This window comes from Ochotona princeps, chromosome 12 (genome assembly GCF_030435755.1).
Source record: "Ochotona princeps isolate mOchPri1 chromosome 12, mOchPri1.hap1, whole genome shotgun sequence".
NCBI lineage: Eukaryota > Metazoa > Chordata > Mammalia > Lagomorpha > Ochotonidae > Ochotona > Ochotona princeps.
The window spans coordinates 12869877-12896513 of record NC_080843.1 but is presented as its reverse complement, the minus strand read 5'-3'; the positions used below and the strand labels follow the sequence as shown (position 1 = coordinate 12896513).

The following is a 26637-nucleotide window of genomic DNA, read 5'->3' as shown; positions in this document are numbered from 1 at the left end:
TAGCACCATGCTCTCTTAATATTTTTAAAATTTGGAAAGTACTGCAAAAATTAAAATTTCATGAAAAAAACTAAGTAGTAGTATTTAAAATAATATATCTTTGTATAAAGTACACCAGACTACTTCTAAGCTTAGAAAAACAGCAATATAATGAAACTGCAAATTATACACTCAACTTCTAGAAACTCCATTTCTATCAATACAAATATTTTTTGAGTAAATCAAAATGTGCATTCTATCTACCAAGTGCTGGCACTTCTTACAGAATAATTTTGATGTCAGGGTCTGTTCCCATGTTCGTAGAACGTTCTGACTTCAAAAAAATAAGGCTGGGTCAGAAAAAGGATAGACAGAAATGTAATCAATAATGACCAGAATAGGATGAGCTCTGAGTAGAACACCACCCATGGGAAGTGAAGGAACAGCCTGTTCACCGCGATCCAAGGCCTAGGGGAAATAGGGTGCGGGGTTGGAGGATAGGGAACAGAACAGCCCTTTTGATCTGTGCTCACTGTTGGTTTCCTGTCTAATGAAATACACTTGTATTCCAAGATACCATCAACATCAAACATAATTGGATGATTCCTTTACTGTCTGACATGATATACCTGACTCTTAGTGGTCTACCCTTTATTAAGGCTGTTTTGTCACAGAAGTAACAACAAGCTACTGATTCAGTCAGAATTTTATCTATTGTGATCTTGATATCTTTCCTTGATAAGCTGTTATCAATCTTTAGTCTCTGTTACTGCTATAACTTGTTACTGTACTATTGCAGTAACTGCTGTTACTATTTCTTGATGTTCCCAATTAGTACTCATTCTACTGAACTTTCTTTGACCTGTCGCTGACTGTTTACACACTATTTGGGATATTTTTCAGCACACTTAAAAGTAAACATCCAAGATGATATGAGTAACATTCTTGACATCTATCCCCCTCCTCAATGCCAGAGTGCCAGAGACCTGGCAAGCTTTCCGGCCACCTGCCCTACCTTCTCCAAGACAGAAGGGGCAAGAAGACACAGAGCATTTTTTCTACATGTCTTTTTATTTGAACTTAATAAACAGGTAAAATCAGCAGTGGTCACTCTCAACCCAGCCCTAGGAGTGTGGATATAATTTAGAAGATACGAGTTTCTCAGGACACAGGATCTCTTGCCTTGTACAGAAGAAAGGCATGAAGACAGACTGACACAGAAACTCAGAAAAACTTGAATATTCTTTGCTTGGGGCTCTCCAGATAAAACACATACATGTAACACACATATACATATGCGTGTGTACACAGAGTTCATCATACTGGCAATCTCAAGGTCACACTGCTCTTAAAAATTTTCTTGGGTGAGGGGATGTATTTCTTTTAGAGGCACAGAGGCAGACGGATGCCGCTGGTTCAATCCCCCAAAGGCAGAGGCAGCCTAGGCCAAACCTGGGGGTTGGGAATCCAATCCTGGTCTCCCACATGGGTAGCAGGGATTCAACAGCCTGAGACCGTCACCTGCCGCTTTCCAGATGTGCATTAACAGGCAGCTGGAATCAGAGGCAGAGCCAGGACTCAAACACAAGCAACGCAGTACAAGACTCAGCTGCCTTAACCCAAAGAAACTACCCACTCTGTTAGTCCTCATCTCACCAAAGGAAGCTCTGAGGTTCCATGGACTCCTGACATATCACAAACAGCCCAGCCTCTACAAACCTGTGGTCATGGAACTCTACAACCTGGACAAATCTACAGACTTCATGTGCTACGAAACCACTCACTACATGTTACAGGCAGGCCTGCAACAAATCCCTGTTTATTTCTAATTACAGAAAAGCACCAAATGCTGGCTTAATAAATGCAGACCTTACTGGAGAAAACCACTTCTACAGTCTCATCCCTTTTGAAAGGTTACAGGACTTTGGCTACTACTGCTGAAGTTGCCAGTAAGTTACAGCCAAATTCTAAGGTGGATTTTGATAGGGTTGGCTCCTAACTAACACTGCTTCATCTCTATGGAACAATGTGTCTCTTAAAGTAATTTCACTATCTGACAATCCATGAAGAGAAACCTAGGTTCTGAAGCAAACAGAGAAAAATAATTTTCCAGAAGCTTCAGTTCTTTTAGGGCGTGTCAGAACTTCACTATGTCAGAAATACACTAATTTCAAGTAGGACGAAGGGAAGCAAAAGACTCGTTTAGGAAAAATAAAATTCATGGTTGCTGGAAAGCAGGGTAGGTGTGTAAAGACCTGGCATCAACATGCCTTATAAACATGAATTCCTGGCAGGAGGCTGTTGGGTCTCCACAGGGCCTGCCTCACGGAAAACCCATCTAAAAATGTACAGATTGCAGAATCATCTCCAGGAGGGAGACAATGAAAAGTACATCCATTCCAAACACCAAAAACAACAGTGAGGAACTGACGTGGGATGTGTGCCTTTTTCTTCATAATATATATTTTTTAAAGAAATAAGCCACACATCTCCAAAACGAAGAAATCAATCATTCAGTACATATTTATTTAATGCTTACTTTTCAAAAACAAAAAGACCAAGTTAGGTTCTACGCGTTATTATGGCTTCTACCATTAAGAGGTTTAGAACCAATCTGCAGACATGCGAGATGCAAAATAATCAGCATTTAAAGACCCACACCGACAGCACCCTAACAATCAAAATCCTTTTCATGCAAGGGAAAGAAAGTTGAAACATGCAGCCCCAGGAGCCATCACTACAGTAACAGGAAAGCCTCAAGAAACGGACATATCGGAACAGAGTCTCAGCCGGGCTCCGCTTCCGTCAGCTGTGCTCACTCCACAGCACTGAAATGACTTTTCCAGTTGGTCATGATCATCACATGCTAACTGTATCGCTGACCTTCACAAACTCTTACGAAATCAGAAAGCATTTCCTAAGTCCAATCTCATTTTTCATTCAGTTAGCAAGGGAAAACTGTCCCGGCTCCTTCTTAGTGTTTCCTGAGAACAGAGTGGTAACATGCACACCAGTGGCTTTTTCTCATGAGCAGAATTTGAACCCATCTATACAGCTTTGAGTATCTTAAGTGTTCTGCCTGCAACAAGTAAGATAGCATGTCTAGTTGCCTTGGACTACAGTTTGGAAATTAAAAATGAGAACATGAGATATTTCATTTTCAACACACATATGCTAAGTGTTATCCATGTTATTACTATTCTCCTGGGTGATGAACGAAGTTAAGCCAATGGGCTTCTCTTAACTGCCAGCAATGCTGTTAACACACACACATATACACTGACGCTAACACATTAAGGATAATTGCGCTTTGTAAATTACCTCTTCAAGGGCGTTCCACAGCTCCTCATCTGTGTGCTCACCAAAGGGATCCAGATTTTTTCTCATTGTTCCGGTGAATAAAACAGGCTCCTACGCATCAAGAGAGTGAGTATCATTACTGTAACCTCTTCTTTTTTTTTTTTTTTTTTTTGTAACCTCTTCTTAATCCCAATGCTAACTTGCAGAATAAAATTAAAATACAAAAACATCCCCAACAAAATCCCAAATTGACCATAATCACTAATGATCAGGTGTCAAATGCCTATTTACAAAACATCTCTATTACTTTCCCATCATGTCAAGTATGCTCCAAAACATCTTCTGGGCCACAGAACACTAACAAAAGAGATGACAGTAGCAGGTCATCTTAAAAGCGGAAATAAAGATGCCTTCCTAGCTCAACAGGAAGTACAGGATGTGATTATTGAGGGCCTTCACATACCAAGAACCCTAAAAATGAACTGTATGCTGGGAGTTCACCAGCAGCATGATGAAATTTGTGCCTACAAACAAAACTGATAAAATATTTTCATATTTGCACTGAAGCCTCCGTCTCTAGTCTTCCAGGACTGGGAATCTTTCCACACGTCCTGATGGGACATTCTGCTCTTTGCCTGAAGGGATACGAAACAGTGGGCTCGGGAGGACATTTGTTCACGTAGTCACGGCCTCAAATCCTGCACCAGGCAGTCAGAACCTCTGTAATAACTCTAAGGGCAAGGTAATTGGAAACTCATTGCGAAGCAAGACATGGAATAGAACTATCTGTATTTAAATAGCTCTTCTAATGCATCTAGTTCAGGAGCTACATTGCTCTTAAAATGCACACCTCGGGCCCGGCAGCGTGGCCTAGCAGCTAAAGTCCTCGCCTTGAATGCCCCAGCATCCCATATGGGTGCTGGTTCTAATCCCGGCGGCTCCACTTCCCATCCAGCTCCCTGCTTGTGGCCTGGGAAAGCAGTTGAGGACGGCCCAAAGCTTTGGGACCCTGTACCCGTGTGTGAGACCCAGAAGAGGTTCCTGGTTCCTGGCTTCAGATCGGTGCAGCACCGGCCCATTGCGGCTCACTTGGGGAGTGAATCATCGGACGGAAGATCTTCCTCTCTGTCTCTCCTCCTCTCTGTATATCTGACTTTGTAATAAAAATAAATAAATCTTAAAAAAAATGCACGCCTCTTTCTGGATTTCAAGACAAACATCTTGTACAGAAGCTGATATTAGCTTCATCAGCATCACAGGCCATAAGGACACAGGCCCAACGCGCTCCTACCATGAACCAGACAGAGTACACAGCATCAGTCTGACAAGGCCACACCCCAGTGGCTGCTCTCGGGGTACTGCAGAATGCTCACGAGAGCCACGAGCCTTAAACCTCATCTGGCCGCAGAGCTGGGCTCCTCCCCTCCGACTTCTCAAAAGCCTAGGAGACAAGTTGAGGAGGCAGACATTTCTTCTCTCCAGCCAGGAATTCTGCACTCAGCAAGATGCTGATACTCGTCCCTAGTGCCTCGTAGTTAAGATGGATGAGGGGGAAACAGCTGGATAAGGCAAAGGGTGTGCCACCAAAAGTTGTGTATCCCACAGAACAATTCCCCATTGAAAAAACTGTACAAAATTGATGAAATCACCGATAACCTTCTTCAAGGGTTAACAACAAACATCACTGTTTATACAAGATCATAGGATGATCATCGGATTGCACAGAAAAAAATTCCAAAAGCTAGATTTAAAGTTTCCCTTAAAACGACTGAATTTAAGGTCTAAGACTAACATAAGCAACCGAGAAACTTCTTGGCAGGAGTGTAACCATCACTCTACTTACTTCAGTAAAATAAAAGCAATTTCTCTTACTCTGCAATGACTACCTCTAAGATGCCAACATGCTAAGCGACTCCTCTTCCTTCATTGCCTAGATGAAGTTTACAGAAATGAAGTGGCCAGCTGAGGGAGGCTGCACCCACCACTCCTGTCTTTTGAATGCCACCCACCTCCTCAGCAGGGCTCTCAACTGTGCGCAGCAGCCTCGTGGGTTTCAGAGGGATGACACCTAAACACTGATGAAAAACTGCATGGCTTTGTAAAGTTTGATCTTCCTTCCTTTATTAAGGATGAAAGTGCAGGTTATGTTTGGGGGGTTCACGATCGCAGCCCATGGCCCTATGGCTCAGGTTTCTCAGCAGGGGCTTGTGCAACACCTGCAGCTGCTTACGGGGAGTTCTGCACGCTGCCTCAGACCCCTACTCCACAGATCCCAACAGGGTTCTGTCATTATCACTCACTCACTGCTGACTGATGAAAACTGGACAAAAGTTGAGCGTAAGCATTTCCCCCTGCTAAAAGCGACCTCAATTAAATCTATCCTGTCAACTCATGGGGAAATATTGGGCAATTACTCATGTTTATTTTGCAATACCAGATGGAAGAACATAATATAGTGAACAAGATGACTTTTCCTTGTTGTGACATGCCAAATAATATCACTTAATAAGGAGGAAAATTTCAATCAAAACTTGTTGAATGAGAGGACTGATTTAATGCAACATTAACTGACTGAAGCTATATTTTTCTTTAAAATCAGCGTGCAATTTGTTAACAATGTCTGGTTTCAAGAGTCAATGTTTTTTATGCACACTGTTCATTCTGGTTTCCACTCAATCTACTTCTGTCCATTTGCCAAACAGGACATCATTCTACAACCTTCCAAAGACAGTAAAAGTGCTCATGGAGACATACACCTGAAGAGCAGGTTAAGGTCAAGTTAATTGTCATTTCTAATAGATAATATTATTTAAAGAGCCGATCTCCATGCAATGATGTTAATAAACTGATCTCATAAAGAAGTGTTGTAAAAATGTTTGCTGCCAGAACATTTCAGTGCACAGGTTTCTGGGAAGAATACAACCTTTATAGATCATATAAATGTAGACAAAATGTGTAAGCCTAAGTGTACTTCATTCATTCATGCTTAAACTTTATTTTTTTTAAAGTTTTAAATTCCAGTTAGCTGGCACATTATGATCAGGACAACAAATGCTCTTTTTCATTAAAATATTGTAAACAGAATGCATCAGTAGCACACTTGGTTTTCAATACAATGGAAAGTTTGTACTTATCATTATCATTATTATTTTTTTTTCAGTAGTCACTTCATCCTGTTACTAATCTAACACAAGTTCATACAAGGCATGTGACCCAAAAATGGCCACACAGAATCAAAGCATTTAAAGCAGTAAACGGATAATCCCTGCATACAACTGCAAGACTGAAAACTTGTCCTACCAGCCCCTTTGTATCCATGGCAGGATACAAAGGAAGACAAGCCTCTCATTATCTCAAGAAACTCTACCCAGACACTGAAGACGATCTGGGGCCAAGACAAAAAAAGAAAATATCCAGGTAGTTACAAACCACCAAGAGACAGCACAACACTTCACTGTTCCCTAACCTGTTTTTGGGTCCCTAGCCAGAACCCTTCTCTGTACTAAAACCCAGGGGCTACCCCTGAAGTTTGCCTGGTGGCCTCAAAGCTACCTTTCCGCGTGCAGCCCAGGGATTCTTCAGGGGCAACTCATCTCCCAGGCTCCAGGAGGGGATCACCTGAAGTCACTTTCAATCTCAGGTCCTCTCTCTTTTTTTTTTTCTTTATAAATCCGTAGCCTCTGAATGAACCGATCGTCTTCTATTTTCAGAAGAAAAGCACATTGTTCTCCAACAAAGGAAGAAGAATTTAAGTCGTGTAAAGTCTTCTTTAGATACAAAAAGGTCACCAGCTCCAGGGGGGAGTTCCAGGGGTTTAATGAAGTCTTCAGTGTGCAGAAACAAAGCTGCCACTGCAGTAGGCTCGGATCCAATTGTATTTTTTTTTTTTTTACTGGTAACAGCATACCCAATCTCTTTTGCTCTTTGAGTTTTGCACTCAAAAAGAAAAAAAAAAATCAGGTAATAAAAAAAAAAGAAGGCTTAACGAGACACAGTTCTAGTTAACCTTTGCAACTGACTGAAGGGAGAGCACTCAGGGAGCAGAAACACCAAGAACTAGAGAGGACTGTTTTAAAAACACTGCTTTGCTCTGATCTATTAAATATATAAAAAGGCATCTGCTTAATCATGATAAAGATTACAGCTGCTGATGTGTGCCAACCCTTAAGGTGCTATCATAAATGTTGACTTTGTATGGAGTTACTTTTCAATTGAAAGCATTTGCTTTGTGCCAAACAGGATAAGAACTCTGTGAAAAAAAAAAATCCAAAGACAATTTTGAAATCCATTTTGCCAGATCTTGTGATAAGAATGCCAGACCCTGAAGACAGCCTCACTCTACAAGTTCCCCTTACACAGCACATTTAACCACTGTTGGGCACAGCTTCCCGTCTTGTTTAAGGAAATGAGTTAAGAAGTGTTTCCACTGTTGGATTACTCCTAACACTTTGAATGTGACATCAGGAATCCACTCCTTTTTTTTTTTTAAGACTTATTTATTTTTATTGGATAGTCTGATATACAGAGAGGAGGAGAAACAGAAAGGAAGATCTTCTGTCCACTGATTTACTCCTCAAGTAGCCACAACAGCCAGAGCTGACCCAATCCGAAGCCAGGAGCCAGGAGCTTCTTATGGGTCTCCCATGTGGGTGCAAAGTCTGGTACATTCAAAGGGAGGACTTTAACCACTAGGCTACTGCGCCAGGCCCAGGAGTCCACTCTTACAGAGAGAGAAGTTGTTCTGAAACAACCCTTAAAAGGCTGGTAGTGAGTGTGTATGTCACCACCTCACATGCCTGGAACCAGGTCACTCAGCCCTAAATCTGTATTGCTCTCTGTGGGCTCATCAGTGACAAAGGACTCTGCGCCATCAGCCAAGGGGCTGAACCCTAGCAAGAGAGAACACATTCACTAGGCAAGGGATGGGCCATGACCCTGTGGCGGAGTTTCCTCCCAACAGGGTAGGTTCCCTAAATCAGGAAACTTGGACACAAAAGGCACTACTCCCCACTCCCGGGGGGACAGAGAAATATGTGATTTCTGCAATGCAACCAGGAGCCTTCAAGTCAGGTCAAGCCTCCGACCCACAGGCTTTCGCCATCTCTGCAGCCGGCAAGTGAACAAATACTCTGCGGCCAGGCAAAGCATGGTCCTGGGTTGTCCTGACGCTCATGAACCTGGAAAACAGACACGAGCAAATCCCGGCTTCAAAAGTAATTTTCTTATCGTGCCAAGAGTTGATTTTCTTTTCTGGCAAATAATCATAAACAATTCTTGTCTTTCAACCACCTAACTGTGCAGACTAGACAAAGCTGCCGGAGCAGCCGTCTTTTGCTCTGTGCTTGTTCTCTTTGGTTACGTTGCGACAATCCTTCCTTACAGTGGCAGATATGAACAGCAGGTAGAAAAACGGATGAGACTTTTGGTTCAATCAACGTCCACGGAAGAAAACCCAATCAGATTTGGAGTGCACCAGTCCCGAGTTCTAACTCTGCTGCTATCAGCTGTTTCCTTTAGAGAAGTGGTGAACTGGCCTGACCCCCAGCTTCCTGGACAGGAGGGCTCACACTGTGCACCTTGTAGGGGCTGATGTGAGAACCAATGACAAACCAGATTCGTGGCATGGGGGTGACAGGCAGCAGGCGGCCCGCCAAGCCGGCAGGACAGAAAGGAGAGCTTTCAACGTGCAGGTGCAACCAATGGATCATGAAATCAATTTTGTGGCTTATGACCATCATTTTGTCTTTATATGAAGTAGAATAGAATGGCTATAATAGAAAAGATCAGAGTGCAGGGAACAGTCACACTGTTTTGTGAAGTATCTGTTTCCACGTGTGTGTGTGTGTGTGTGTGTGTGTGTGTGTGTGTGCATGCTTCCAGCCGTGCCCCCATGGAATCTTAAGGCAGATTTCCTAAGGCGGATGCTGTTTTACAGTCTAGGAGAGTGTCCAGCAGGAGCCAAGGGCCTCTCTTACATCCAGCCCGAGTTTATGCTCTGCTTGCTGCCTTGTTAAGTCGGTGAAGCTCCGGGGGACTCAGTTTCCAAATCTGGTCCATGAGGAAGACAAAAGAGTTGTGGTGGGGACTCCGTGAGAGGTCTGAGTGAAAGAAAGCGAAAGCAAATGTTCGGAATTGATTACTGCTTGTGTCACTTGTCAGGGACTCCACTGGAGCCATGGAAATGAGAGAAACGGCACGGTCCTCTAGGACTGGCAGAAAATAGTAAGGAATGCTGGCAGGCAGGAGAAAAATGTCAGTGCTCTCCGTGGGGCCTGCCAAATAGTCGCGGGGTGGAGGGCACTGGGCTGCAAAGCTGGGAGGACTGGGCGGGATAAAGGCAGAAAACACAAAACAAAAGTCACGTCTCACCTCCGGATTCTTGTGGGAAAGTCACAAATTGGACCTGAGTTATTTTTTTTTCCCCTTTAAAGCTATTGAGTGCCTTTTGTTTCTTTTCTTTTTTGCCACATCATATAACGTATATAAACAACTTTGAAGAAAATCACCTTAGATCACGAAAATACAAACACAAATGAGCAAGCCAAGTCCTTCCAGGAGGTGTTACCAGAAGGTCCCTACCCCAACCCTTAATAACAGGTGCTGTTTACTGAACAATTCCAAGACTTGGGCACCAGGCCATTTTCTCGTCCAGGTAAACCGGCACAGCATTTACCAAATTTGGCATGAGGAGGGACAGCAGAGCCTGCAGTAACTTCATCGAGCTTGTACCTTCATAGCAGGCAGAGGGGACATCAAACGTGGTCTTCTGGACACTCAGTACTGGCTGTGAAAGTGGTCCCACTGGCGATGGTCATGGTTTCCCTGTCTGCATCACACTCCAGACTTCTCCTTTTACTACCCAACGCTAGAGACAAAGGCATACACAGCTGGAGAATAAAGGTTTTGTGTTTACAATGCTTGGTGATCATGATCTACATGGATACGAAGCTCAGTGCTGTTTTGTAAGCACTCTCTACAGCGCATACACAGAGCGTCTGCTCCAAAGCAGGGTGGGAACCCATGGAACGGAACCAAAAGCTGGTGATGTCAAGGTGTGCTTAGTCTTTGCTCAGATGTGCTTCCAAAACAGCTCCTGCTGAGCCAAGAATCATCTAACGCTACTTCTTTATTTAGAGTTCTTTCATGTATGCAAGCATAGAACCACTTCTTATTAAGAAGCATTAAAACTAACACAGGGCATGTTTCTCCATCCTTTCATCCAGGGATATGAAAGCACTTTACAGACACGCCCATCATCTCTGCAAAGTGACTTGGATTTGGCCTATTTCTGGGATGGGGACTACCCAAATATAAGACTTTGGGGAAGTTAAATGGTCCTTTTCTACCACAGCCACCAAGTTCTGCTTCTCATGGCTAAAAGGACCCTTAACTGCTGAAAATTATCTTTTCTTTTTTCCTGAGAGATAATAAAACACAGAGTGTAGCATTTCCTGCCCTAACCAGTTTAAAGCGTACGGTTCAATGTATCAGCATTCTGCAGGCTCACCCTCTCTGCATCAGCAAACCACGTACATCCACCCTCCCCCTCCTCTCAGCTGCTGGCGGTCATCATTCTTTCTATCTCCAGATAGAAAGAGCGTCACTACCTCAGGTGCCACATCATTAGTGGAACCACCCAGTCCTTGTCCGTTTGTTACTGCCCTGCTACATTTGGCATGATGCCTCCAAGGTTCATCTGCACTGTAATGAGTCTAAGAATTTCCCTCCTTTTGAAGGCCCAGGGACAGTCCACTTTATGGACATAGTGCATTTTCTTCAGACCTTTGTCCTGTGGATATGCATTTGAGTTGTTGTGACTCAATATGTTACGAACTGCTATGTACAAAGTTACTAAAATATCTCCTTGAGATCCTGCTTTCCATTTTTTTGGATATCACTCAGAACAGGAACTGCTAGATCATTTGGTAATTTCACCTTTAATGCGTTGAGGAACACTCCCTTCATAATCCACAGTAGCTGCAACATGTTACACTCTACAAGCAGCGCATACGGGTTCTAATTTCTCCATGTTCTCATCAACACTTAGTAGAGTCTGCTTTTTTTTTTTTTTTTTGTCTTTGTATTACTCATCCTAATGAATAGGTGGTTGTTTCCCACTGTGGTTCAGTTATTTTGACCTCACAATCGATGATGGCAACCCCAATTTTCTCATGGCGGGTGGTGGGTAGGAATAGCTGCCTCTGGTTATAAAGTAGAAGCCTCATATTCCTTCTCTTGGAGGGTCATGTTCTCTATGCTTCCAAGCAAACAAGCAGCTAAACGCTCTACACTCCCTTGTCCAGGGAGCCTGCTTACCTGGCGTTTTTGTTCTGTAGCCCTCATCTCGAGAGGCAGCGCACGTGTGTGTGTGTGTGTGTGTGTGTGTGTGTGTGTGTGTTCCTCAGCTCCTTTGATGGCCAGATCACAGCAGAGTGTAAAAAACCCCAAATCAGAAACTCCCAACAGCAGCAAGTCTGGAGTTGAATCCACAGAAGCGTCAAAGCACAGAGCAGAGGTAGGGAGGCCCCGCAGCTGCAGGCCCCAGGCCTGTGGGGACAAAGTCCACCGCCCAGGGCCACGTATCTGGAGAGCTACCCAACGAATACTTCCTGTGACTGCAGCATCTGTGCTGCACAGAATCCAACCTCACTGCTGGGAAGAAGCAAAACAAGAGAGAACAGCACTGCAGCCCAAGCAGAGGAGGGTCAGGAGAGCAGCTGAGAATTCACTCCATAGAGACAGGCTCAGCGCTCCTGACAGCTCCCAGGGGCAGCTATATGAGCAACCGGAAGTGCCTTCCGTGTTCTTCCTCTCCATCCTGTACCACCTCCTTGGCTGAAACCACCAATTAGTTAAATATCTCTGTCTTTTTTCTAACTTACACCCGCAACACCAAATGAACAGGAAAATCAGCCCAGGTATCTCATGCTAATCCCTCTTGAAGCTACTTGCTATGGTGGAGAGAAAGATCAGTCCTTTCCTCCAATTAAAAAAAAAAGCAATAAAATTAAAGGCAATTAAACTTCGGTGCCCTTATAAAAAGCACAGTGAGAATGCTCTGACTTGCCTACCTGAGGTATGATGGACATTTTCTTCCTTAAATCGTGAAGTCCAATTTCAGTTGTCAAGATCTTATCGATCCAAATTTTACCTTCAGGTTCTGACAATCTGAAAAGGGCTGAGATGAGGGAACTTTTTCCAGCTCCTGTTCTTCCCACAATGCCAACCTACAAAGAGATCCAGGAGGAGGGATTAAGAACAACAAAGCAACAGGCAACACAGCTAGGAGAAAACTCTGGTCTTGGAGATGAAGCAAGCAGGTTTCACATTAAGGCGGCCTACAAGGAGTCCTCAGCTTCAGCACCACTGATGTTTGGGGCTGGTAACTTTGTCCAGGGTGGGATGTTTACCAGAATCTATCAACTGGTAAAGTGATACTAGATGCCAGGAATACCCCCTTACCACCACCACCAAATCGTGACATGCAGCCATGCTGGTCACTGGTAATGTCTTACTGGGGGGCAAAAAATGCCTCAGCTGAGATTCAATGAAGAAACAAGAGTTAAAATGAACAATCTGTCTTGTGGCAATGGAAAGGAAATGATAAAAGAAGCTGATTTAAAGATGAGCTGTGCTTCTGGAATCTGGGCATTAAAAAAATTATTATTTGAGAGTTAAAGAAAGAGACAGAGAGATCTTTTATCCACTGGTTTATTCCCCAAATGGTCACAAGAGGCCAGAGTTGGGCCAGGCTGAGGCCAGGAGCCTGGGATTCTACTCAGGTCTCCGCCATGGGTGGCAGAGCACAGCACTCGGTCATCTTCTGCTGCTCTTCCAGGCACATTAGCAGGGAGCTGGATCAGAAGTGAAGCAGCCAGGATATAAGGGCTGCTGGAGTTGCAGACAGCGGTCTAATCCATGGCACCACAACGCTGACCCTGGCACTGAGCATCTTGAACCTTGAGACTTTGGTGGGTAATCGTGCAGAGATGCTAACAACTCAAGTCAGAAGTGCTAACACAAGCAAGGATTCATTTTTCCAGCATGCTGCCATTCAAGACAAATCATCCTTTGCTAAAGAAATCAAATCACTTCTGGATATTAAATACTCAGTGCTGTCCTCTCTCCAAAGCAGACACCTTAACATTAGAAAATACAGGTTTCAGTTTCTTTCATTGAAACATGCATAATAAAATCAACAACAACACAATCATATATGCTATTACATGGGGTCTTTCATCCGAGCAGTTCAAAAGATATTTTGTGAGCCAATTAATACATCCAATCACCTCCTGGGAAAGGTTTGTGTTGAATATCCTTCCTCTTATGAAAGCCAAAACAGAGAAATGAAGTGCACTGACAATGAGATCAAAGTGTCACTATAACGCAGGTAAAATGCCGGTCAGGGATGCGACTGTGCAGTAAAAGCTGCTGGCAGAAACTGGCCTTATAACCAGGAGCTTGCCCAGCTGTGAACTGCCCAGTGGACATCTCCCATCCTGAGGGACACTGTTTTTATTTGGAAGTCAGGCATCAGCAGAGGGCACAAGGCACATTTGCAATCATTTGAAATCAGCTCAGTAAACATCTACATCTCACAGCTGTAAACTGAGACACAGTGAACTTCACTGCCTGCTGAGTACAGGCTGGGAATTGAACAAATTAATCCACTAGAATACACACACACTTTGAAAACTCAACCTATACAATCAATAATGGTATTTCAAAAGAGAATTCATAGATTAAAAGTGAAAAAAAGAAGTAGCTTGATCTAAGTTTTTTACTCTTTGGAGCCATTTCTACCTTTTGTAAGTGGCTTATGTGTACAGTTGCGCATCACTCTATATGTCCAAGATTTGTTTTATTTGAAAGGCAAAGTTACAGAGTCAGAAGGAGAGACAGAGAGCTTCCATATGCTGTTTACTCCCCAAATAACCACAATTTCTAGCGCTGCAGGTCAAAGCTAGAGGCCTGGAAATCCATCTGGGACTCCCATGTGGGTGGCAGGGACCCAAATATTTGGGTCATCGGCTGCTGCTTTCCCACTAGGAGGATGCTGGATTGGAGGGGGAGCAGCTAGGACGCAGACAGGTGCTCTAATGGGACGGCCCTCTGGGTGTTCTCATATGCAAATCAAGGCAGGTAAATGCCATGCCATAAGATCTGTGGACACCCAGTTGCCATGAGCTCTGTGAGCACCTGAACCTCCTGTGCAGACCTGGACCTGGACATGCAGACATCCCTCGGAGGTGGTTGGTACAGTCCCGAGAAGCAGTGATCTGAGAACCATCTAGGATCTCAGCACCAGGAGCTCCACGCTCAAGTAGAGATTAAAAAAAAAAAAAAAAAGATAAGTTTTCTTGCTCTGTTAGTTTTTCTCTACCATTTAGCCATCAGACCTCAGTCTGCAAGTCTTGCTCAGGTCACTACTGGATTTTTACCAAATCACCAACAGCAACACGTTTATACTGATTACATCAAATAGACGTGTTGAGATGGTCTCCTTCTAGCTGTTTTGCCACTATCCCCATTTCTCAAACAAGACCAGGGAGGTCCCTGGTGACATCAACATGTAAAGACACTGCACTTGGGCCTCTCTTCACCCAACAAACTCAGCATGTCCTCTACTCCTGCTTTCCCTGCTCAAAACCACTATTACACCAGACTTCTCCAAGGGAACTTCAGAAATTCTCTGCCAGGTTCACGTCTCGCTGCAGCCCCTCTTCCTCCCACCTTCTTCAGTTACAGCCTGGAGCCAAGCCCTGAGTGTTCTTTGGCTGTTTCTTACCTCAATCCATTTATTTTAATTCCTATAGCCACCATCTCAGTGTAAGGCTGCATAGATGTTTTTAAAAAACAAATGAATTTTGATCAACTTATTATTGGTGCCAATGAACCTGCAATGTGAGTTAATACTGGCTAGAACCCTAGAACTCAAGTAGATTCCCTCTTCATATGAGGACGTATTCTTTTTGGATGTGCCTGAGTGTGTTCACACACACTCAAGTCTTCCTGAAGATAGAAACTCAACTAATGAAAGAAAATTAGATGAATTTATAAGATACTTTTAAAATGTTCTCGTTTACTATTTCATAAAGAGTATTTAATGTCCATCTAATATAGTATATAGGCAATGTATTTAACAACCTCTCAACTTGTAGATATTTAGGCTGTCTCTAATACATTGCTGTTATAAACAACATTATGCTAAATATTCTGGAAGCTCTAAGCCTTTGCAAACAGTCTTAATTATTCCTGGTGACAAATCCTCAGAAACAGAACACTTGCAAAGGAGCCGAGTGAGGTGCTCCCTCCAGAAACAAAATGCTGATTTCCACTCCCATCCCTCTCTTGAGCACTTGCCTAGCCTCGGTGCTACGACTTCGTTTACAATGACATTGATCTGATTCCAGAAAGCAGCGAACTGCCCTTTCCATCCTACTCAGAGGGCACAGCAGCCATTGCTCTGCTGCCTGCCCCCTCTTGCTCCCCTTACTCCTTCAATTCAACCTTCATAGGAAACCTCGGCCTGGTGCTGCCCACTGCGAAACCTTCACTCAGGCTCTCCCGTTGCCCCTCCCTCCTGTGCTCTTGAATCTGCTTCTTGCCAGGGGGTTGTGAGAGCAAAACATGAAAATGCTGTTCCCTACACCTAGTATGTCACGCCCTCCTGTACACAGAAGGCTTCAATATCCAATAGTTCAGGGCCCAGTGCAAATAGCTTAGTGGCTAAATCCTCAGCTTGCATGTGCCAGAATCCCACATGGGTACCAGTTCATGTCTGGCTGTTCCACTTCCCTCCCAGCTCCCTGCTTGTGGCCTGAGAGAGCAGGAGGGGATGATCCAAAGCCTTGGGACCCCGCACCCATGTGAGAGACCTGGAAGATGCTCATGGTTCCTGTCTTTGGATTGGCTCAGATCCAGCCATTGCAGCCACTTGGGGAGTGAACCAGTGGACACAGACCTTTCCAAGAAAAATAAATAAACCTTTAAAGAAAAATTCAATGGTTCAGCTTAGGACTTTATTCTACATAAGATTTTAGGGCCACAATTTAGCAGACTCTGCATTTACAATTAAAAAAAAAAGTTTTATTTATTTTCAGCTACTTGAAAGGCAGAGCAAGAGCAAGCAAGAATCTTCCATCTGCTGGTTCGCCGAATAGCCAGGCTGGGCCAGCCAAATGCAGGTGCACATGGCAAGGGGCTCAAGCATTGGATTCCACCATCTGCTGATCCACAGGGTTTATTAGCAGGAAGTTGGATCCGAAGCACTTGTTCTTGACACTCTGAAATGGGACGCACATGTCCCTAGCTTCATCTTAGCCCATTACAGCCCAATAACCAACCTGCACTTTGGTTTTGGTCTGGATCTTTTCCAGGGCTAGAGAAGATGATCCAATTCTCTCTCTTGCAGTTTCTGGCCCAGTGTCACGGTCAAAGCTCTCCACCAGCCCACTTGTCACAAGGGGGAAAGAACTGACGCTGAGTGTGCTCTGCTGCTGCGCAAGACTGCTCTGGGTGCCAGCTGACTTAATGACACTTTCAGTTTCCAATGAGGTGATTTCCTTGGCAGCAGCCAGGGAGCATGGTCCTCTCAGTGCCTAACTCCATTTCTTCAAATCCCAACACCGTGCCCATGCTCAGGCCTGTGCCTCTAGCTGAATACCTTTTAAATGCGTTTCTACCTGCTGAATTCCTAGCCACACGTTCACACACATTCTTCCACAAAAATGCTCCACTTTTCCCACCCCTTGTGGTGCCTATCACCCTTTGCCTAAAACATCCATAAAAATCTTTGACCTCCTGTCACATGAAGCCATTTACATATTTGTGTCTTCACTGGACTCCATGTGCTCAGGGCAGGATCTATGTCAGATTCACTTTTGCATTATTTGCTTTTTCTGTGATATGTTCATTGCAAAAAATAGGAATTTTGCAGACAGCTGAGTAAATTAGGATTGAGACCTGTGGAAAATCTATTTCCATATTGTTCAAGTTGTTACAAAAAAATTGGACGGAGAAAAACAGACATAGGTACATGAATCTGATAACCGGGAATCGGATCGTAAATGGCCAATCTCTCATCTTCATGAGACAGAATACAACATATGCATGCAAAGTGGTAAGGTTCATTTTACACCCTAGGATAATGACAGTTATCTCTGATCAAGCATTTGCTTTGCGTTGGTCCCTGTGTTACTTCTTTTCCACATCTTATTTTGTTCAGGTTACACAACAGTTTACAGAGGGTGGGTCCTACTGTTCTTTTTTTTTTTTTTTCCAAAAGAGAAAATTCAACGCTCAATAAGACTGATGAGCTTGTCTAAAATAATGGGCCACACCCAGGTCTGTCTGTCTTCCCCATGCTTCTGAGGGTCTGCCTCTCACGCGGGAGGCTAGCCAGGTTTTCTTTGTCCAGCTAGAAGGAAGACAGCAGAGAGAGGCAACTCAGAGAGAAGAAATTAGTCCCATAGAGAACTTATGGCCAGGCACAGATGAACATGGTGGGGGACAAGGGGTGACATCTCTGAGCAGAGATGGGTGGGTGGCTCATGACTGCTGACAGTCTACAATAAACGCTGGGAGAAAAATTCGCAGCTAAGAGGGCAAAGGCACCAGCAAAACAGCCAAACCCAGGGGCCTGAGTGGGCCAGCAGGTAACGCAAGGAACTCCAAGACTTCACTGCGCCTGGGCTGCTCCAGAGGCCAAGAATGCTGTGTGGACAGATAGCTGGACGGCAGGATGAAAACTGCCAGAAAGAAGCAAAGCAACACACGACCTCAGCACAAAGAAACTGTAGGGTGAACTTGTGACTCGCAGAACGTGGAAGGAGCAAGGCAGGAAGCGGCCCACAACTCCCAGGTGTTGCAGTTCCAAGAGGGAATGGGGAAACGCCTTAGGTCAGCGTCCAGTTGTCAAAGGAAGCTCCTTAGAAGTTATGAGTTATCAGGTATCCAACGCTGCTTATGGGAGAGGCAGGTCTTCCCTGGGGTGGGAGATACAATTCTGGGATTCAGCATGTCTTGGCGAGGGGGTGGGTTCCTGAGTCAGAATTTCTAGCAAGTTCCCAGGAGATGTGGAAGTGGCTGATACCAGGACCACCGTTCAAGAAGCCAGGATTAGACAGACAGTGGACCATGAAATGGGGGCAACTTGAGAGGCATAAAAGGAGGGCTTTCTGAGAAAACATTATGCAAAAAAGGAGAAAACGCAAGAAACTAATATTTTTGCACATTATAGCAAGGTCTAGTACACATCTGTAAAAATGTATTATCGGAGTAATAGCTCTGAGCAAGGAAAAAATAACAAACCCAAATCAATTACCCCTAGAGCTGGAAGAAGCTTTAAAATGGCCCAGTACTCTCTAAAATGATCAAATCAACCACAAAATCATTTAAATGAAAAATGCAGCCAGTGTTGAAAATGTAACTGGGAAGCCTGGGGTGTCATTGACCTCATTTCATTCTTTATTTTTACTTGCTATTTTTTCTTCTTCTTTTTTTTGCTATGAATTAGACACCTGTTTAGTACTGATTATATTTTTCTGTTTAACTTCCAGCAGTCAGGGCAGAGGGAAAGACTGAAAACAAAAGTCATTGGTGCTGTGCAGGGACACACCCTGTGTCCTAGCCTGCCACGGTGCCTCTCTCAGTCGAACCCAACCCCAAAGGGGTGGCCTGGAACGGCAGGGCTGGGACAGGGGTTGGAGAGAAAGCTAAACACATCCACACAGCGAGAACATCTCGTGACTCTGGAGCTAACGTGAATCCTGAAGGAACCGAGACAAGGAATCCCAAGTCAAGTTCCCACAGATATTAGAATTCCATCTTCAAATTCAATTTATCCTCACCCACTTGAGAATCTCTCATAATCTCATGATTTGGAAGGGGGTGGTTAAGATGGAGAAATACAACCCTGAGGATACTTTTCAGATGATTCAAATTTTCGGGCTTAGAGGGGAATTTAAGACTTGTGCAAATGAACAGATTTCCGTTTATAAAGGAAGAGCAACAGCCGCATTATCTATGAGGGAGCATGTGTCCTGTGTGGTGCTGCGAAACTCTGTCAAAGTTCTGCTTTCAAGAGCTGCCACGTGGTTTTGCTTGCACAATTGCTGTCACCGTCTTCGGAAGGGCAAGGAGCCTGTGGACATAATTAGCAGCCAGCTTGAGAGGTCTTCTGCATAGCAACTGGACATCCAGCTGTGCATCTACACCTTTGTGTCATCAGGGCACCATGTGCTAACCCTCCCTGCACACTGCCCCCCTGCTCATTCTCCCAGTCAGTGCACCCTCAGCACCCACTACATGCTTGTCCAAGAAGACCACACTCTGGGGAGCAGAAATGAATATGAAATGTCCTCAAACCCGAAGAAACTGCAGCCAACTGGGAGTTGCCAAATCATGCCACAGTGCTTTCTCTAAAATTGGGGTCAAATGCATAAAATGCACTTTATACAATTTTTAAACTGTGTGGAAAACATAAAATTTATTATCTCAGCCATTTTCCAGTGTACTGGTCAGTGGCATTAGACACATCCTCTTTTCTGTGCCATCATCATCACCACCTTCCCTCTCCAGTATCCTCCTAATTTTGTAGCACAAAGCCATGTCCATGGCAAAATTCCTTGTTCCTCTCTGCTCTCAGAACCCAGAAATCCCATTCCTGTCTTGACTGATTCTTACTACTGCAAACAAGCAGAAACACAGTATGGTCCTTCCATGGGTGGACAATCTCACTAAGCACAACATCCTTCAGGCTCATTCGCGCAGCAGCAGGTGCCAGGCCATATCCCACCATACTTAAACATGGCACCTGGTGCATCCCCCAGACCCTGCTTCCACCTGGGGCAGGGTAGACAGGACAAAGGAGGAGAAGAGGCTTTCACAGGCAGAGACATTCAAGCTATCCATGAAAGAGAAGGCAGCAAGGAGGATCCTGAGATCGGGGGGAGGGAGGCTGGCCAGGGCACAGTGACACTGGGACTGGTTGTCCCCTCAGCGGGCAAGGGCATGAGGGCCCAGGTTAGCAGCTGAGGCTGGAGCAGCAGGTGGGGAAAACTTCCTACTGCTGGGCTCCTTCTGCTTTGGTTCTGGTCAACCGCCCCGGATTATGTGTGAAACAGACACTGCTGGCACAGTGTCCACAATACTCCCTTTGTTCTAATCTCTTTCTCTGCGCATGGGGCCTGATGGGGTTATAGTCGCCCCGGCCATGACAAATTACACACACTGCTCCTGCTCGTATGAACCTGAGGCCTCACTCTGGTAGCAGTAGTAGCTGATCCAGGCCAGCAGCCAACAGAGGAACATGTCTGTTTCAGAAAGTCCACGGTGAGCAGGCAAGTCAAAGTCAAGCACAGGTTACAGAAAGATGAGGACGACTCTCAAAAGGGGCAGGAAGGAAGGGAAGCCAGGCTGCAGCAATGGGGAGGAAGAGGACAATGGGAACCTGCTGCAGGGGCCAGCGCTCCCATCCCAATCCCTGGCCTGAGTGATCAGACAGCCGCTACTGAGTCCCGGGGCAGGCTGAGTCTGTGCCCTGGAGCCCTGCACAGGAAGCTGGCAGGGCCTGGCACCCACCAGGTGGCACGCAGCTGCTCAGGGCATACAAAGTAGGGTGCTTTCCCCATTCCAGGGTGAGTTCCCAAGGAAGGATCATCTCTGATGTAATCTGCATCTGCAGAGCAACAGACGTCCCCTTGACACAAGGAGGCCGAGCAAGCAGGCACAGGACTAGATCTTAGCGGGGACTTGATAGAAACACATTCCAACGCACCTTTTCTCTGGCTTTAATGAGTGCCGTCAGGTGCTTCAGTACCAGGGGCCCATCCAGACTGTACGTGAAGTTCACGTTATCAAAGATGATCACCCCCTCCTGGGGCCAGGCCGGTGGCGGGCGTTTCTGGGACTCCCAAGGTGCCTCCTTCTCCAGGTCTGTGTATTCCACCACTCTTTCTACTGAAATCATCTGAAAGAGATAAGGCGTGCACACAGGTTAGTCAGAGAGTGAGGCCCAGGGAGCGTCACAAATTTGTCAGTGAATGCTCCTCTTGTATTTGCAGCTGATTAAGGACATCTCAGACCTTCAAGTTCCCAAAGGCGAAGCAGGCAACCAATGAGGAATTTGATGACTCACAAGCTTGTTCATCAGTGTGTGACACCTTCCCTTGGAACTTGTTTCCTTTAACATTACAATAACACTAAAGGAATCAGAGACATGGATGTGTGCTAAGGTTTTAGTTATTTCTCACAACAGAATTAAACGAGGGATTTTTTTTTCTTTTTATGAAGATCTAGGCTTTTTGTTTTGTTTTTTGTAACATGAAACGTAGAGTTACAGCAGAGATGGGAGACAGAGGGGAGAGATCGTCCATCTACTGGTGCACTCTCCAATTGGCTGGGCTGGGCTGGTCTGAAGCCACGAGCCAGGAGCTTTATCCAGATCTCTCACATGGGTGTCGGGGTCCAAGCACTTTGGGTGTCGTCTGCTGCTTTGCCAGGGCACTCACAGGGAGCTAGACAGAAAATGGAGTGGCCAGGACTCAAACTGGTGCCCATATAGTAACAGGAACCCCTACAGGATGCTGGCACCAAAGGTAGAAGTTTAACTTGCTTCGCCACAGCGCAGTCCCCAGGAACTTTTTTCAAAACAAAAGCACATTGAAGGCCACGCGTCAGTGATCTACCGCTACTGAGAGCCACCTGCTGCAGCTCAGTTCCTCACTGTAGTAACGGCTCATCTGCTTTAGGAAAAGAATGAAATGGAAAGACATCATGGTCACTGTTCAGCTGCTTTTAGGAGAAGGTGCATACTTTTTATTATTTTAAATATTGATTTGTTTAAAAGAGTTACAGAAACAGAGAGCATGCATGGACACGATCTTCCATAAGCTGGGGGATTCTCTCCCCAGATGGCCACAATAGTCAGGGCTGAGCTAGGCTCACGCCAGAAGTCAGGAGCTTCTTCTGGGTCTTCCACATGGGTAGCAGGAGCTTGAGCACGTGACTCATCTACTGCTCCTTTTCCCAGGCCATCAGCAGAGAAGTGAATTGGAAGTGGAGCAGCCAGGGCACACCAGTGTTCCTAAGGGATGTCAGCACTGCAGGTAGTGGCTTTGCCTTCTATGCCACAACAGACACCCAAGGTGTAAACTTTTGAAAGAGGAAATAGTTCTGATACCTGTGCCTACCACATTCCAAGGGGGCTGTCCTACTGGGCAGGGAGAGCAGCAAGTCCGTGGCCTCCTGCCTCCTGTTCATTGGAACAACGAGAGAATAAATACTGAAGTTGTTGGTGGGGGGGAGGCTATTAATTAAACAAACAACCTCAAAACACTAAATTCTTCTTTTTCCAGGAATGAAGAATAACTCATTATGAAACAAAAATAAACAGGCCTCTAGGAAATTAGCTTACATCCTCTCTAGGATTTCAGAATCTCCCTCCTACAGAGACATTTATTGCATTTAAAGACAGCTTGTGATGAATATAAAACCTGCTGACATAGCAGCCATGAGACTGAGAAAAAGATGTATATATTGTATTTTACATTAACTTTAAACAGATGGGGGAAGGATCTTAAAAAACTCTGTGAGCTACGATGTAAAAATAACAGTTTTAATATTTTACATAAGAATGGCTTTTATGCCATTTAATGGTAAGGAGACATGAAGAGGCCGAGAATGTTAACATAAACATTACCATATTCTCCACTTCAGTGCTCTGTCGAACACACCACTGGAACATCCCCATGAGGGTGAGGGCGTAGGACAAGGCCAGGCCGACCTGTCCAGCATCCAAGGCTGCAGGAGGAAGAGGGAGAGATGAAGGCCAGTCTCATTCCTGACTGGAACCTGCTGCCATATCTGCCACTTCATGGAGAGAACACCTTCCAAATGTTTAAGCAAACTGCATGCAATGATAGCAAAATTTACACTTTGACTAGCTGTTGAACAAGATCAAGCTACAACGAACGAAACCTCATTACAAACACAAAAAGATGATTAAGCCAGTTCATTAGTCCTAACAGGATTGACCCACACTTGAAAAACAGTATAATTTATGCCAGCAATAATGTCTTTATTCAGAGACACTCATCATTAGGGTTTCAGAACCCATTATGCAATGCCACTTCCTACTTCCAAAGCAACCACACTTGGAAACCACTGAAAACAAGCCCTGAGTTCCAACAGCCAATGCTTTTGAAGCTAAAATACTACTCTCATTGTTCCGTTATTTATACTGTAATTCAGAGTTGTAATGGTGGAAGGGTGAGGCACGGTGACCTCACACCACACAGGCCAATACCTGCTCATCTGTTACCACGCGGTGCTGATGCTAATGCTCACTCACATGGAAATCCTTCTGGACGCAGGACATTAGGCAATGACGACCCGCAGACGCAACTGGCTGATAGCTAAAACCTAAAGCTCTAAGCTGGACAAGATGCTTAGTGGTGAACTTGGTTGTCTTCTCCTGTCACACATGGCCAGGAATGTCCAGAATGTTATCTGTGGAGACCCCGATCCATTCAAAGAGAGATAAAATGCATCTCTTAAGACCAAACAAGTCTCTTCTAAATGGGTTGCACTGCCGAATTACATCCACTCCTGACACTCTGTAAACGCTTCACTACCCTTCATTAGGCCCAAACAGCATGTGATATTAGCCAAAGTGGTAAGAGTTTAATAACTGTAAACACTGCTTCACACCATAAATAGTTGCATGTAATCACACCATAAATAGTTGCATCTGTACTCACTGTTTGCCAGAATCAGGGATCCAAAGGCAACAATGATGACAAAGATGGCACAGATGGCATCCAGACGCACAGCAAACCATCGGGATGTCGTCAGAAACAAGAACCACGCCTCTAGATATGTGAATCGTAATCAACGTTGTGAGGAAGAACCAAACCCATTAAAGAAAAAAAAAGCATCAGAAGTGAGAGAGGGTGCTGCGCAGCTGAGTTACGGAGTAGGACAGTCACGCTGTCCACTCAAGTTATCTCAAGATTCTGGAAAGCAAAGTGACAAGGGCAACGCATGGTCCCCACACAGCGCAGTGCAGCAGCTTGGTGGGAAGACACACTGAGATGTCAGTCAGGTTAAAGGAATTTGGAACAAATGGTCTGCCACGTGCATTTCTTGCAATAATGGGGCTTGCTGTGAAGTTGACCTGCTTGCATGGCTGACTGTCCCAGTTCCTCCAAAGCAGATGGGGCACCTCCCGATCTGCTTCCAGCACCTTCCATACTTAAGGAAGTGCCCTGTTGCAGTGGATATAGTGTATCTAAACAACCACCTAAAAAGATCTGCATCTGTTTTTTAAAGAAACACTTAACCTTTAAAATACAGAACAACCAGAACTTGTAAATTCAAAAGAAATCCTGAAAGTGAAAAAAAAATCACTTCACTGCCACAAAGAATAATACACTCCAACTGGGTGGCAAATCTAATCATGAAATCAAATTTCCTCTCACTTTGGTCACTCCGTTTGCTCTTGGCTGTCAAATTATGGTCCAAGAGTCAGGAACACCCATCATTTATCTCTGGATATAAAGTTTTATTGAAACATAGCCCATTGCTGATGCGACCCTTGTGCCCGCTTTCTTGCTACAAGAGCAAATATGAGTGGTGGCAACAGACACAGCACTGTGCACCAAGCCCAACACTTAACAGGGGAGTCTTTTGCAAAAACAAGTTAGCTGACCTTTGGCTTAGAAGAGACAGAAAGAGCCACAGGACTCGGCACAAGCCTGGGTGGAAGAGCTAGGAGCAGAGCGGATTCCGACAGGGATCAACAGGGAGGTAGGAAGAGAGGAAGATGTGCTCGGACAGGAAGTGAAGTCTGGGGAAGCAGCACTTCCGGAAGTGCACAGACCTGAATGTAAATCCTGGTACGCATCGAACAGCTCCTGAAATCTGTTCTCGGCTCTGTATGCACGAATGGTCCAGAGTCCCTGGAGTGAAGATGACAAGTGGGAGAAGACCGGGCTCCGCGCTGTGAGGATAAGGATGGACACATCAGCTGCGGATGTGTCTGCACTGCCACCACCCACCTCTCCCACCATCCGAGACAACTGGTTTCTTAACCATGAGAATATAGCCCTGCTGTCCTGCTACTTGGAAGAGCACCCAGTAGGGGGCAGGTGCTTGGTAAGGAGCTCAGTGGGCACTTGTTTCACCTCCCGTGTCTTGGGAGATCTTCCTGGGCTCACTCATGCTACTACAGTCCCTATGCCTTTGGGTTTGGCACTGCTTGGGGTCCCAAGGCCAATATACCTTTACGTAGTCTGGACTTCAGTACTCTAGAGGCCAAACAATGTTTTAAGAGCTATCCTGCTAGAACCTGATTCTGCTGTGTGCAGGTCACTGTCCTCCCCTTTGCACAACCCAGCTGTGCCCTTTGAGGCTTTGTCCTCTTTACAGAAGCTGAAGGTGCCAGCATGTGCATTGGAGGTCGGGATGTGTCAGGACTGGCCATCTGTTCAGAGCATTCTCTTCACCACCATGGCCTCGCTATGACACAGCAGGGAAGGCATGGGCTGTCTTGTGCTACGGGGTCAGGTGCCTCAGTTTCCACTCCCCACTATGAAAGAAGCGATTCTGAAGCAGGGGCCTGGTGGGAACATGCAACATCCTACATAGTCTTCAACAGGCTCACCTGAGGTGAGTCATTGCAATTATTAAATTTTATACAATAGACTTGGCAGGGGTAAATCAAGGAGTAAGTTGGATTTAGTTTCTGCACCTGCCTCCTCAGTCCATATAGCGGTGCCTGTCTGACAAATGGCAGCATGTAGCAGCTGCATGGATTCAGGAGAGGGTGTCCTGGGGTCACAGTATCAAGACACGGACTTTTCTATAGATCAGACTTCACAGTTCCACAGCTATGGATGGAGCTGTTTCTTCAGGCGCTGCTGTACATTAGTTTATTTTATTTTACTCTAAAGGCAGTGACAGAGAGACAGGGAGATCTTCCATGTGCTGATTTACTTCCCAAGTGTCTGCAAACAGCTGAGGCTGGGCTAGGCCAAAGTCAAGGACCTTAGGTCACTCATGTGGTTGTAGGGATCCAAGCACTTGAGCCATCATCTGATAACTCCCAGGTACCCCAACAGAAGGCTGTATTGGAAGTGGATTAACCAGGACTTGAATAGCTGCTGCATGCAGACACCCCAAGTGGGGGCTTGGCTCTGCATCACAGTACCCACACCAGGATCAGACGTTCAGGTATGAGTCATCAGGGCCAGGAAAAGTGCAAAGTCATGGCAAGGAAGTTCAGTACTGGCTGTGGCCACCTGCTCACTGTGGAGCTCCGTCCTGTCTAGGACATTTGACTGGGGATTGTAGCCA

At 45.2% G+C, this 26637-nt stretch overlaps 1 protein-coding gene across 2 annotated transcripts in view; it reads right to left on the bottom strand.

The window, feature by feature from the left end:
* The window catches only part of ABCC4 (ATP binding cassette subfamily C member 4), a 237727-nt gene that overhangs the window by 23556 nt on the left and 187534 nt on the right, over positions 1-26637 (bottom strand). For both annotated transcript variants that reach the window (XM_058670536.1, XM_058670537.1), the window contains 6 exons: positions 25163-25282; positions 24042-24152; positions 22982-23082; positions 21059-21250; positions 12351-12506; positions 3301-3390 (listed from right to left, as the gene is read on the bottom strand). In XM_058670536.1, the coding sequence (XP_058526519.1) occupies positions 3301-3390; positions 12351-12506; positions 21059-21250; positions 22982-23082; positions 24042-24152; positions 25163-25282 (770 nt within the window). The remainder of the gene's footprint in view (positions 1-3300; positions 3391-12350; positions 12507-21058; positions 21251-22981; positions 23083-24041; positions 24153-25162; positions 25283-26637) is intronic.